This window comes from Vespa crabro, chromosome 19, assembly GCF_910589235.1.
Source record: "Vespa crabro chromosome 19, iyVesCrab1.2, whole genome shotgun sequence".
Taxonomy (NCBI): domain Eukaryota; kingdom Metazoa; phylum Arthropoda; class Insecta; order Hymenoptera; family Vespidae; genus Vespa; species Vespa crabro.
The window spans coordinates 2072501-2082500 of NC_060973.1; the positions used below are offsets into that span (position 1 = coordinate 2072501).

Sequence of the window (10000 nt, forward strand, 5' to 3'; positions counted from 1 at the left end):
TCTGTATAATTTTACAGAGCTTAGGCGTCGTGTTATATGTATTAGTATGTGGTGCACTGCCCTTTGATGGATCTACTCTTCAATCATTAAGAGATCGCGTGTTGAGTGGTAGATTTCGTATTCCATATTTTATGAGTACAGGTACATTAATATTATATCACATATATACGTCAATTAGTTTATTGTATATATATATATATATTTTTCTTTTTATAGTCGATCTTAATCTGATTCATATATAATATTCTATTTCTTTTCTTTTTTTTTTTTATCTTTTTTTCATAGATTGCGAAAGTCTTATACGTAAAATGTTAGTTTTGGAACCTGCGAAACGATACACGATTCCACAGATCAAAAGGCATCGTTGGATGGCAGGTTCGGCAGATACTGTTTGTTCTGCTATAATAACGAGATCATCACCATCTATTCAAGAACCTAATGAACAAATACTTCGACTTATGCATAGTTTAGGCATAGATATTACACGAACTAGACAGGTAAGAGTTATCGAAGATGGAGAATTATCAAGATTAATTATTATTATTAATTTGTTAACATTTTTCTTTTTTCTTTTTTTTTTTCTTTTTTTTTTTTTTCCAACAGTCCTTAGGAAATAGCAGTTACGATCATCACGCTGCTATTTATTTCTTGTTACTTGAAAGATTAAAGCAACATCGTGTTAGCAGTACGACGAATAATATTTGCTGGCCCACAGTTGCTAGATCGAAAGAAGATAAATTTAAATCAAGGTATATCTTTACTTATTTTTGCTTGATTTTTCCAAAAAGAAAAAACAAAAAGACAAAAAAAAAACAGATTAGTTTGTTTTTAAAGCGAACGTTAGAGAAAGAGAGAGAGAGAGAGAGAAAGAGGTCTACTTCCAATCCTGCCAGTCAAGAAAAATTATACCAAAAGTATATCCCATGTTAATCCTCTAATTTTTATTTACAGCAATAGCTTAGTGGGACGTTGATCTTTATTGATGGGTGATGGCGGAAATTGGAGAGATTTTGTCACGACAGGTTGAATTGGAAGCTCATTGCTGTCACTTTGTTTTTGGTAACTTTCTTTCTTTCATTTTCTTGCTTTCCTGTTCTTTTGCTTATTATCATTTTACAAAAGGCCGATATTGATGGAGTACATTATTGTTCTTTTTTTCTTAAGTTGTTATTATCATCTAAGATTAATATTTTCTTCATTGTTTTCCTTTTACGATTGTTTGGTTTTTTTTTTTCTTTTCTTTTTTTTTCTATAAGTTTCATTATTAGTTATTTTGATTACGAATTTAACATGTGTTTGTAATTACGAAAATTGTGTGTGGATGTATATATATATATATATATATATATATGCTTTGATGACGTATAATATGATTACCTTTTTCTCTTATGCTATAGTGATAAGAAGGAGATTATTAAGTAAGTTTGTGTCAATGAATACAAGAGTGAGAGAGTGTGTGTGAGAGAGAGAGAGAGAGAGAGAGAGAGAGAGAGAGAGAGAGAGAGAGAGAGAGAGAAGTAAAAAAAAAAATAAATAAAAAGATGGAAAATGAGAAATCTTTTAATTTACCTTAAATATAATAAATCAATATTTATACTTTGTTATAGAACAAGGGACGATGTTAGCAGAGGAGGTAAACGGTTCAGTTCAACGAGCTCTTCGACCGATGAAGGTTGTTGCAGTGCTGAAGGAGATCTAGAAGAAGGACCAAGCGGCGATGAGTTAAGAGAAGCACAGATTAAATTAGAAGAGCACAGGCTTGGCCTAGACCATGACATAAGCCAACGAATCGACAGTCAAATTGTCAATCGAAGATTAAGCGATTACCAACAACATTTTGATAGTCCACTTATGGATCCTATTGATCCTCCTAGTCGAACGACATTGTTCCTTGCTGGTGGTAGCGGCAGTTCATCGTCCGATCTTTTCGAATCTAGTTTTGATTCTGGTTGTCCACCGGATTATACAGGAGCAAATTGTTTTACCAGTAGTTTACCTTCTTGCACTCCACCGCCACCTAAAAGTCCATCTCCAATAACTGGTAGAATATCGCGAGCCTCACAAGGACGTAGAGCATCCGACGGTGGACCAAGATTACTTTTCTGTCAACAAGGAGGTGGTGACAGACCAACTACAAGGCAACGAAGTATTCAAGGTAAGTTAATTTAAATTGTCACACATTCTATATCACAAAGAGATTGTTTTTAAATTTATATAACATTAACTCAATTAATTATTTTATCAAATAATATTGCAGATTCAGGTAAAGCAAAAGGTCATTTGGATCTTGTACATTTGAGACCACCGTCTACGCCACCTCAAAATCAACCGCAATTTAAAATCCGCGGAGATTCCGGTACCCAGTTACAACTATTGGTACAACAACGTATGTTACAACAGAAACGAAATTTATATCACAGACATCGTGCCGGTGGAAGTCCAACTCCTATTCCAGTATCAACCAATACTACTAGTAGACGTATCGATCATGTATCGCGACAAGATAGTTATAAAATGGCTCAGAGAACGCAAATATTACCACCTTTATCTCAGGGACACGTCGATCCTGATTTTGATAGAGATAGGAAGCGAGAAGAAGAAAGATGGAAGAGCTTACCATCTCGCTTAGCGGCAGATTGTCAGTTAGCTGAACGGACGCTCTTATGGAGTCAACAGGTAATGCTATAAAAGAATAAAAATGTAAAAATTTAATTATTATATATATATATATATATATATATATATATATATATATATATATATATATATATATGTATGTATATGTATATATATATAGAGAGAGAGAGAGAGGCTATGATTTTTTTTTAATGAAAACTGTGATACACAGCTATAAGAATTTTGGCTGTATGTTTTGTACTTATTCTATTTTTACATTTTTTACAAATTAAAGCTTTAGATCCTGCTTACTTGCTTCAATAGATTAATAGTAGTTAAAGTAGATTGTAAAGTTAAGATTCTGCCGGTTTGTTGTATTATTATTATTATTATTATTATTATTATTATTATTATTATTATTATCATTATTATTATTATTATCATTATTATTATTATCATTATTATTATTATTATCATTATGTGACCATTATATAATATTATTATATTAGCACCTCTAATGCAGTGATTGTTATTCTTTGGTGAACTAATTTATGTTAAACGAAATAAACAGTTATGTTATTTAAGTTTTGGCCTACTTATTATACGATAAAATTGATTTCGATTCGTGCATGATGATCCCTTTTGTGTAAAATCAATGTGCAGTAAAAATTGTATTAATATTATATCTGCCCGTGTTTTATATATTTAGTGCTTTGTATATTTTTATAATTAATAATTTGGCTATACATATATATATATATATTATCATTATTATTATTATTATTATTATTATTATTATTATTATTATTATTATTATTAATCATCATATGTTCATCTGGTGAATATATGAATTCGTAATGTAATGGAATACAATAAATATTCATTAATTATAATGTACGTGCACGTGCCTTTGCTTAAAATTAAATTTTAACGCCTATTTGAACGTATCAGGTCGGACTAGGTGGAGGGGCATCATACTTGCCACCCGGCAGTGTTGGGGGGTTCTTGTGGCCCACTACAAACAACACGCATTCAACCATTTTTGAAAATGCTGGGGATCAAATGGAATAAATATCTGTCCTGTTGTATTTAGTAATAACTTAGAGATTTTGAGTCTGTAAAGCTAGATTAAGAGACACAACCAATATAATAAACAATATTGCCTTCCTAGTCTTTCCACATGATGTTATATTAGTATTATTGTGTACATTTGATCTTAGATTTCAAGCATGAAATATTGACGTATACATATTTTCTTTATAGTAACGCTTTTACGTTAAACAATATTGTATTCTCTAGCTTACACACCCAGAATCTCTAACCACGTGGATAGTACATGTTACTGAATGTCAAAAATTTATATGGTTTTTATAAGCTCTCACTTACGTAGAATATGTCATTATCTGACAACAATTACAACAATTATCCTTGTACACAAATCATATCTAACAGTACAGGGTTAATCTTTTTATGCAAAATGCAATAATTATAAATAAGATATTAAAATTGATTTAAAGAAATCTTTGTCATACAGTAGCATGTGCGCCTGCCTTATTACATGACTGATCCGATCGGTCGAATATCCAATTATATCATAGACTGATAATTAACAACAATAAAACACCAATCAAATTCATTTTGAGAATATAAGCGGCATATGTCTTTCTTCGTGAATGTTATTACTATGATGTTTTGATTGATTGGCTATTGCAGGCAGAATATTCAATTGCTTATTCTTTTAGGAACATATTATTTAGATCACACATATGATAAACTCTTATCAAATTTCTATCATATAAATGTTACCAATGATATTCTCTACTGCCACTGAATGAGAAGAACGCAAGTGTTCACAAATCAATGACAAGGTATTATAAACGTGTTTTTTAATGTAAGCTGTACGGATATGTAGTATTTACTTTTTCAATGATGGAAAAAGTATCAATATGATCGAATAAATTAAAATCGTTACACATCGATATAAAAAGGAAGACATATGCTACTTTTACAATTTTATTTTTTTTTTTTTTTTTTCTTTTTTTTCTTTTTGTTTGGACTAATAAAAGAGAGTGGAAATCACCAATAGAAATATAATTGTTCTTAATACATTTCATTGTTGTTGCTTTAATTAGAAAGAAATACTTTAATGATATTGAATGTACAAAAATTAGAATATGTTTTTAATCCTTCCACTCTTTTTAATGGTGCATAACGTTATATTAGGAAATAATCATAATAACAAAAGAAAACAATAATATTAGTGGTAAAATGTAGTTGGCATGTAAGAATATGAAAGAAGTGCTGCATTCTGTAAAAATGTTTAACAGAAGTCATTAAATATATATGCTTTACAAATTCATGCATGAACTGTTATAAGAGACCAGATTTGAGATGCTTTGTCTAAGTGTAGTATAAAAAGAAAAAAAAGAAAAGAAATTAAAAAAAAAAAAAAAAGAAAAGAAAAAGAAACAAAAAATACAATGATACATATGACATAGGAAGATGGATAGAGCACAGAACAATAAGAAAAGAAAACTTTTATGGCAATCATTAAATTCAATATCTTAATTGTCAACTGTTTTCATCAAACCAAAAAAGAACAAAAAAAGAAAAAAAAAAAAAAAGGACATATACACTTTTTATATGTTTCCATTTTTTTAACAATAGGTCAATTTTACTCAAGGATTCTTGTCCAAAGCTCAGAGCATCAAAAATTTCATGTTTACAATAATAATAATGATGATGATGATTTTAATGATGTGAGATACCCAAGAGACTAAATTTTTTTAAATGAAGCTTTTGTATTTTTACATAGATTTTTTAGCTTTGCACGGTCGTATCTGTTAGGGAAAGATACATATAAACGAAATGGTATCGAACGAAAAATGTTTTTACATTTTGATATGAATACAGCACTTTTTATGCAAATACATAACCTTAGAATTTAGTAGTTTAGTCAGTAGAGTGCAATACCGGCCGCGCACAACTGACAACGACTTTAATATTCGAATTTTCTGTCATTTTTTACCCAAAAAGAAAACAATCAAACTTTTGCTCAAAATCTTTTGATATGTGTAATCAATAGCCATTAAGTTAGCCTAATTCTCAAAAAAAAAAAAAAAAAGAAAAAAAGGAAAAAAGAAAAAGAAAAAAAAATCTGTCATTCTAAAAAGGCGCGAACTTATAATATGTCTAAGACTCAGGAATTGAAATTTGTTTCTTAAACCACTTATTGACAGCAGATATATCCATTTAAAAAGTTGTCTTTTTGGAGCGATAGATTTATAATTTCCATGAAAACTGGCATCATTTACAAGGATTCATTTAACAGCAATAAAATTCATTTCATCTATGCGCATCAATATACACGCTAGTATATGTCTTTATTTTTAGTATATACCTTGTAAAAAAAAAAAAGACTGTTTGTAAGATATTATTGATTATTGATTTTGCAATGCACGGTCTAACACAAATAATAACATCTGCGATATTTGGTAGAGCAATTATTTGCTATTGAATTAAGACTGCCACATGAGTTTACCATCATACAAAGATATTATAAAACAAGTTATAAAGGTGTATATGGAAACTCCATTTTTGTCCTCCTAGAGAAAATAGATATTTGCTCGTTTCTTTATTCGTTACAAATGATAGATCAGTAGTTACTGTTTATAAATCATTCTACATATGTAATACACGCGTGCATAGAATGTACCAAATAAAACATATGTGGATAAAAAAAAAAAAAAAAAAAAATTGATTAATTCATTCCCTTATCTTCTTTAACATACATAAAAATACTTATTTATAATTTATTGTAACATCAAATATTACATCACATTTAATTTCAAACTCTTATGATATTTTGATGTATCTCATTACTATCGAATGATACGAAAATATCTTTTAATCTATAATAGTACTGTATTTATATCTAACATCTTCGCAAAAGATATCGGTACCAGTTCTTTTAGCACGATCTGCTGCTTCTTGCGGAGTAAGTTTTTCATATTCGCTAGGATTCATAGGATCTCCATTTGGATCCAATTCTTGTTTATTAAAATCCTCTTCAATCTTTTTAGCATATATCTCATTAAAGAGATCTTTAGCGGTATATTCTCCTTGACTAATATCCTCTACCTTATACGATACATATGGTTTCAAAGTAAAACCTTCTAAAGATGGAACGATAAGTTCAGGTACCATTTCCGGAACATTAATCCATCTATTTCCTATCTTAAAACCTGTATCCCTTACTCCTCTTTCTAAATAAATAATATAACAAATCAAATTTTAATTTACATATAATTTCAAATATTATTTTAAAAGAGGTTAAACAATATAGAGGTTAAACACAACATTTTTCTAAACAATTTTAAACTTACTGTCTATTGGATAATCCGGATAGGGATCTGTAGACTGCTTCTTTTTGAAATCTCGACTACCTCGTTTATTAAGAAGTAAAAATTTACGAAAATTACGCTTTCCATAATTAACACACGAAGTTGAGATACCTCGTTGTAAAATCAAACACGAAGAGGCCATAATTGTATAATCGAAGGAAGAACAATTCAATATAATTAATCTATATCAAAGTTAAACGAAAACGTGAATTTATAATAATTTTTCACACAGTATAATAATCACAAGGAAATTATCGATGATTTCAAAAATACAAACTAACCTAACTTTTTGTAAAACCAATCAAATCAGAAACAAGACCGCAACGAGTCGCTGCAATCGATCTATATTGGTAACAATCTTTTAACTAAAATATTATAAACATTTAAAAATAACGATTAACAATCTTATGTTATATAATAACGTAAACACGTAAATAATTAATTGGAAAAAATACTTTTCGAAAATTATAAACGCTATTAATTTACACCATTGTATATCACTAGTACATTACATATTACGTATTACACACATAATAATTTAAATAAATTTTATTATATTAGAAAGAATTATATATATATATATATATTTAAATGTATTAATAATTATGAAGAAGATCAAACGATACTCACTCGTCGAAGTGTCGAAATAGACTGAACGTATTGAGGTAGGTCAAAGCTCCGAACGTTTTCATTGTTGTTTACATTCCTTCACGCTAAGTTCTCACGACTTTCAATTGTTATTATCGTTCTAATCGATATTACGCGTCACTTCGAAACTGTTCTCTTTAGACATCGTATTTTAACAATTAATTATTAACGTTTGAACAAAATGAATATGATTATTTTAATATATAGTAACGTATGTATAACAAAAATTCATTGGCATCCATTATTGTTCCGTAATTAAATTTTTCTTGGCGCCAATATTTTCGTGGTCGCTATGGAAACGTTTTCAGGAACGTAACTATGAAAAAGACTCGAAGGGACTAATCTATATAGCGTTGCCTATATACAGGGGCATATTATATATATATATATATAATATATATATATATATATATATATATATATATATATATATATATGTATATAAATTTATGAATATAATGTAAATATTTAGAAGAGTCTTTGCGCTTTATAAACGATAAGTGATAAATGTTAAAATGAAAATAATTGAAATCTTAGAACATTTATTATTTCTTTTTTTTTTCTTTTTCTTCCTATTTTTTCCAAAATTTTTAACAAAGACACACTTCCCTTTTTTATTCCAAAGTATTCTCATATTACTGAATGACTTCGAAATTGATTATTAAACTTAATACTTAATTTTTGTCGCATTGATTAATTAAGTTAAATATCGAAGAGAATCAATTTATACATACATATATATGTGTATATATATGTATATATATATATATATATATATATATATATATATATATATATATATACACATACATATATGTACACAAATGTACGGGCACTCAAAAAATACGAGTGTCTTATATATTACACAAGATAGATATATATATATATATATATATATATATATATATATATATTTTATAACTTTTTCTCTTCTTTAATATTCATCCGTCCAAGATTATTTTATCCCAATTACTTAAGAAAAATCATCATTCGCCACATAATTGATTTGTCGTTTCGACCCATTGCAATATAATAAGCGAAAGAAACAGAAGGAGGAAGTGCAAAAGGTTATAATAATTTCTTTTCAAACTCAAAAGGAAGAAATGTAAAATGAGAATAAAAAAAAAAAAAAAAGGAAAAAAAAGAAAATAAAGTAAAAAAAAGAAAAAGAAGAAAGAAAAAAAAAAGTAAAAGTAAACAAAATAAAAATTTCTATTAAAATATTCAGCGTCATTATATTTAATATTCTTAATAATATAGAAGCGATCATATGTAATAAACCTTGATTAGAACGAACGTTAGGATAAAAATAAAACGATGAGTTATCTACCCATCATAATACATACTATATATTATGAATGGCAAGATACTACAGATAGAAAAAGATGCCACGAAATCTGACGATACGAGGTTGTTGTTATTGTTATTGTTGTTGTTGTTCTTATTTCCTTCAAGAAATAGTAATTACATGATGCCTAAAAATAGTAATTACATAATTGTTCCTTCGGTACAGAAAAATTCATTTTAATTTGATGGCTCTTAGAGATCAAAAGGGGTGGGGGGTGTTTGGGAGGGGTCTATAGGATGGAAGAAAGGTTTAGGGAAAAGAGGAGTCTAAGAAAAGGGATGAATGAGGGGGGATGATGAACAAAGGGACGTCTAAATTATGTATATATGTATGTATGTATGTATGTATGTATGTATGTATGTATGTATGTATGTATGTATGTATGTATGTAAAATCGTTATCTAAGCTCCTACATATCCAGATTTCGCAATATCCTTGTAAATATTCAGATAGAAAATATTGATTAACTTCTCACTGGTATGTCGAGATCGACAAATTTCGATCATTTACTTGAATTCCATACACTCACACATTCATACACGCTATTTACGATCTCTTTCTCTCTCTCTCTCTCTCTCTCCCACTTTTTTTTCTTGTTTCACGAAGCATTATGAAAAAAGCGCGATGCTGCGATTAATAGAACACAATATACATATATGTGTGTGTATATATGTATGTATGTATGTGCATGCATGTATGTATGTATGTATGTATGTATGTATACATACATTTTGATGTATCTGTATTAAAAAAAAGGAAAAATGAAAAAAAAAGAAAAAAAAAAAAGAAAGTGGATGAGAGACGAAAAAAAAACCAAATTCTTATACAATTTCAATTGCTGCGAACGTATGTTCTTTTTTCTTTATGTTGTTGTTGTTGTTATTATTATTATTATTATTATTATTATTATTATTATTATTATTATTATTATTATTATTATTTTCATTTCGGACATTGTGCAGGTTTAACGAGATATTGTTTCTTT

General features: G+C 28.4%; 2 protein-coding genes and 1 long non-coding RNA gene across 5 annotated transcripts in view; 1 reads left to right on the forward strand and 2 right to left on the reverse strand.

Moving 5' to 3' along the window:
• LOC124430727 (serine/threonine-protein kinase SIK2-like) overlaps positions 1-5505 on the forward strand; it is a 9239-nt gene extending 3734 nt beyond the window's left edge. For 2 of the 3 annotated variants that reach the window (XM_046977710.1, XM_046977708.1), the window contains 6 exons: positions 18-141; positions 286-497; positions 604-749; positions 1608-2155; positions 2258-2676; positions 3568-5505. In XM_046977710.1, coding sequence (XP_046833666.1) covers positions 18-141; positions 286-497; positions 604-749; positions 1608-2155; positions 2258-2676; positions 3568-3687 — 1569 coding nt within the window. In that variant the 3' untranslated portion in view covers positions 3688-5505. Of the gene's footprint in view, positions 1-17; positions 142-285; positions 498-603; positions 750-1607; positions 2156-2257; positions 2677-2911; positions 3201-3567 lie in introns of those variants that run through there. The other variant, XM_046977711.1, reaches the window with a different exon arrangement.
• Positions 1994-8008, reverse strand: LOC124430731. The gene is made up of 3 exons (XR_006943837.1): positions 7650-8008; positions 2618-2682; positions 1994-2131 (listed from the first exon to the last, which is right to left on the reverse strand). It is a non-coding gene; the product is annotated as an uncharacterized LOC124430731 (long non-coding RNA).
• Positions 6211-7401, reverse strand: LOC124430730 (39S ribosomal protein L41, mitochondrial). Its single transcript, XM_046977715.1, has 3 exons — positions 7301-7401; positions 7002-7201; positions 6211-6881 (listed from the first exon to the last, which is right to left on the reverse strand). Exons 2-3 carry the CDS (start codon positions 7159-7161, stop codon positions 6523-6525), a joined length of 519 nt encoding a protein of 172 aa, XP_046833671.1. The 5' UTR covers positions 7162-7201; positions 7301-7401; the 3' UTR covers positions 6211-6522.
• Positions 8009-10000: the final 1992 nt, after the last annotated feature.

Excerpts from the sequence above, each read along its gene's own strand:
- LOC124430730 (XM_046977715.1), bottom strand. The coding sequence starts at position 7,161 with ATGGCCTCTTCGTGTTTGATTTTACAACGAGGTATCTCAACTTCGTGT. Across the intron at positions 6,882-7,001 it reads TCCGGATTATCCAATAGACA|AAAGAGGAGTAAGGGATACA; the intron begins GTAAGTTTAAAA and ends TTATTTATTTAG.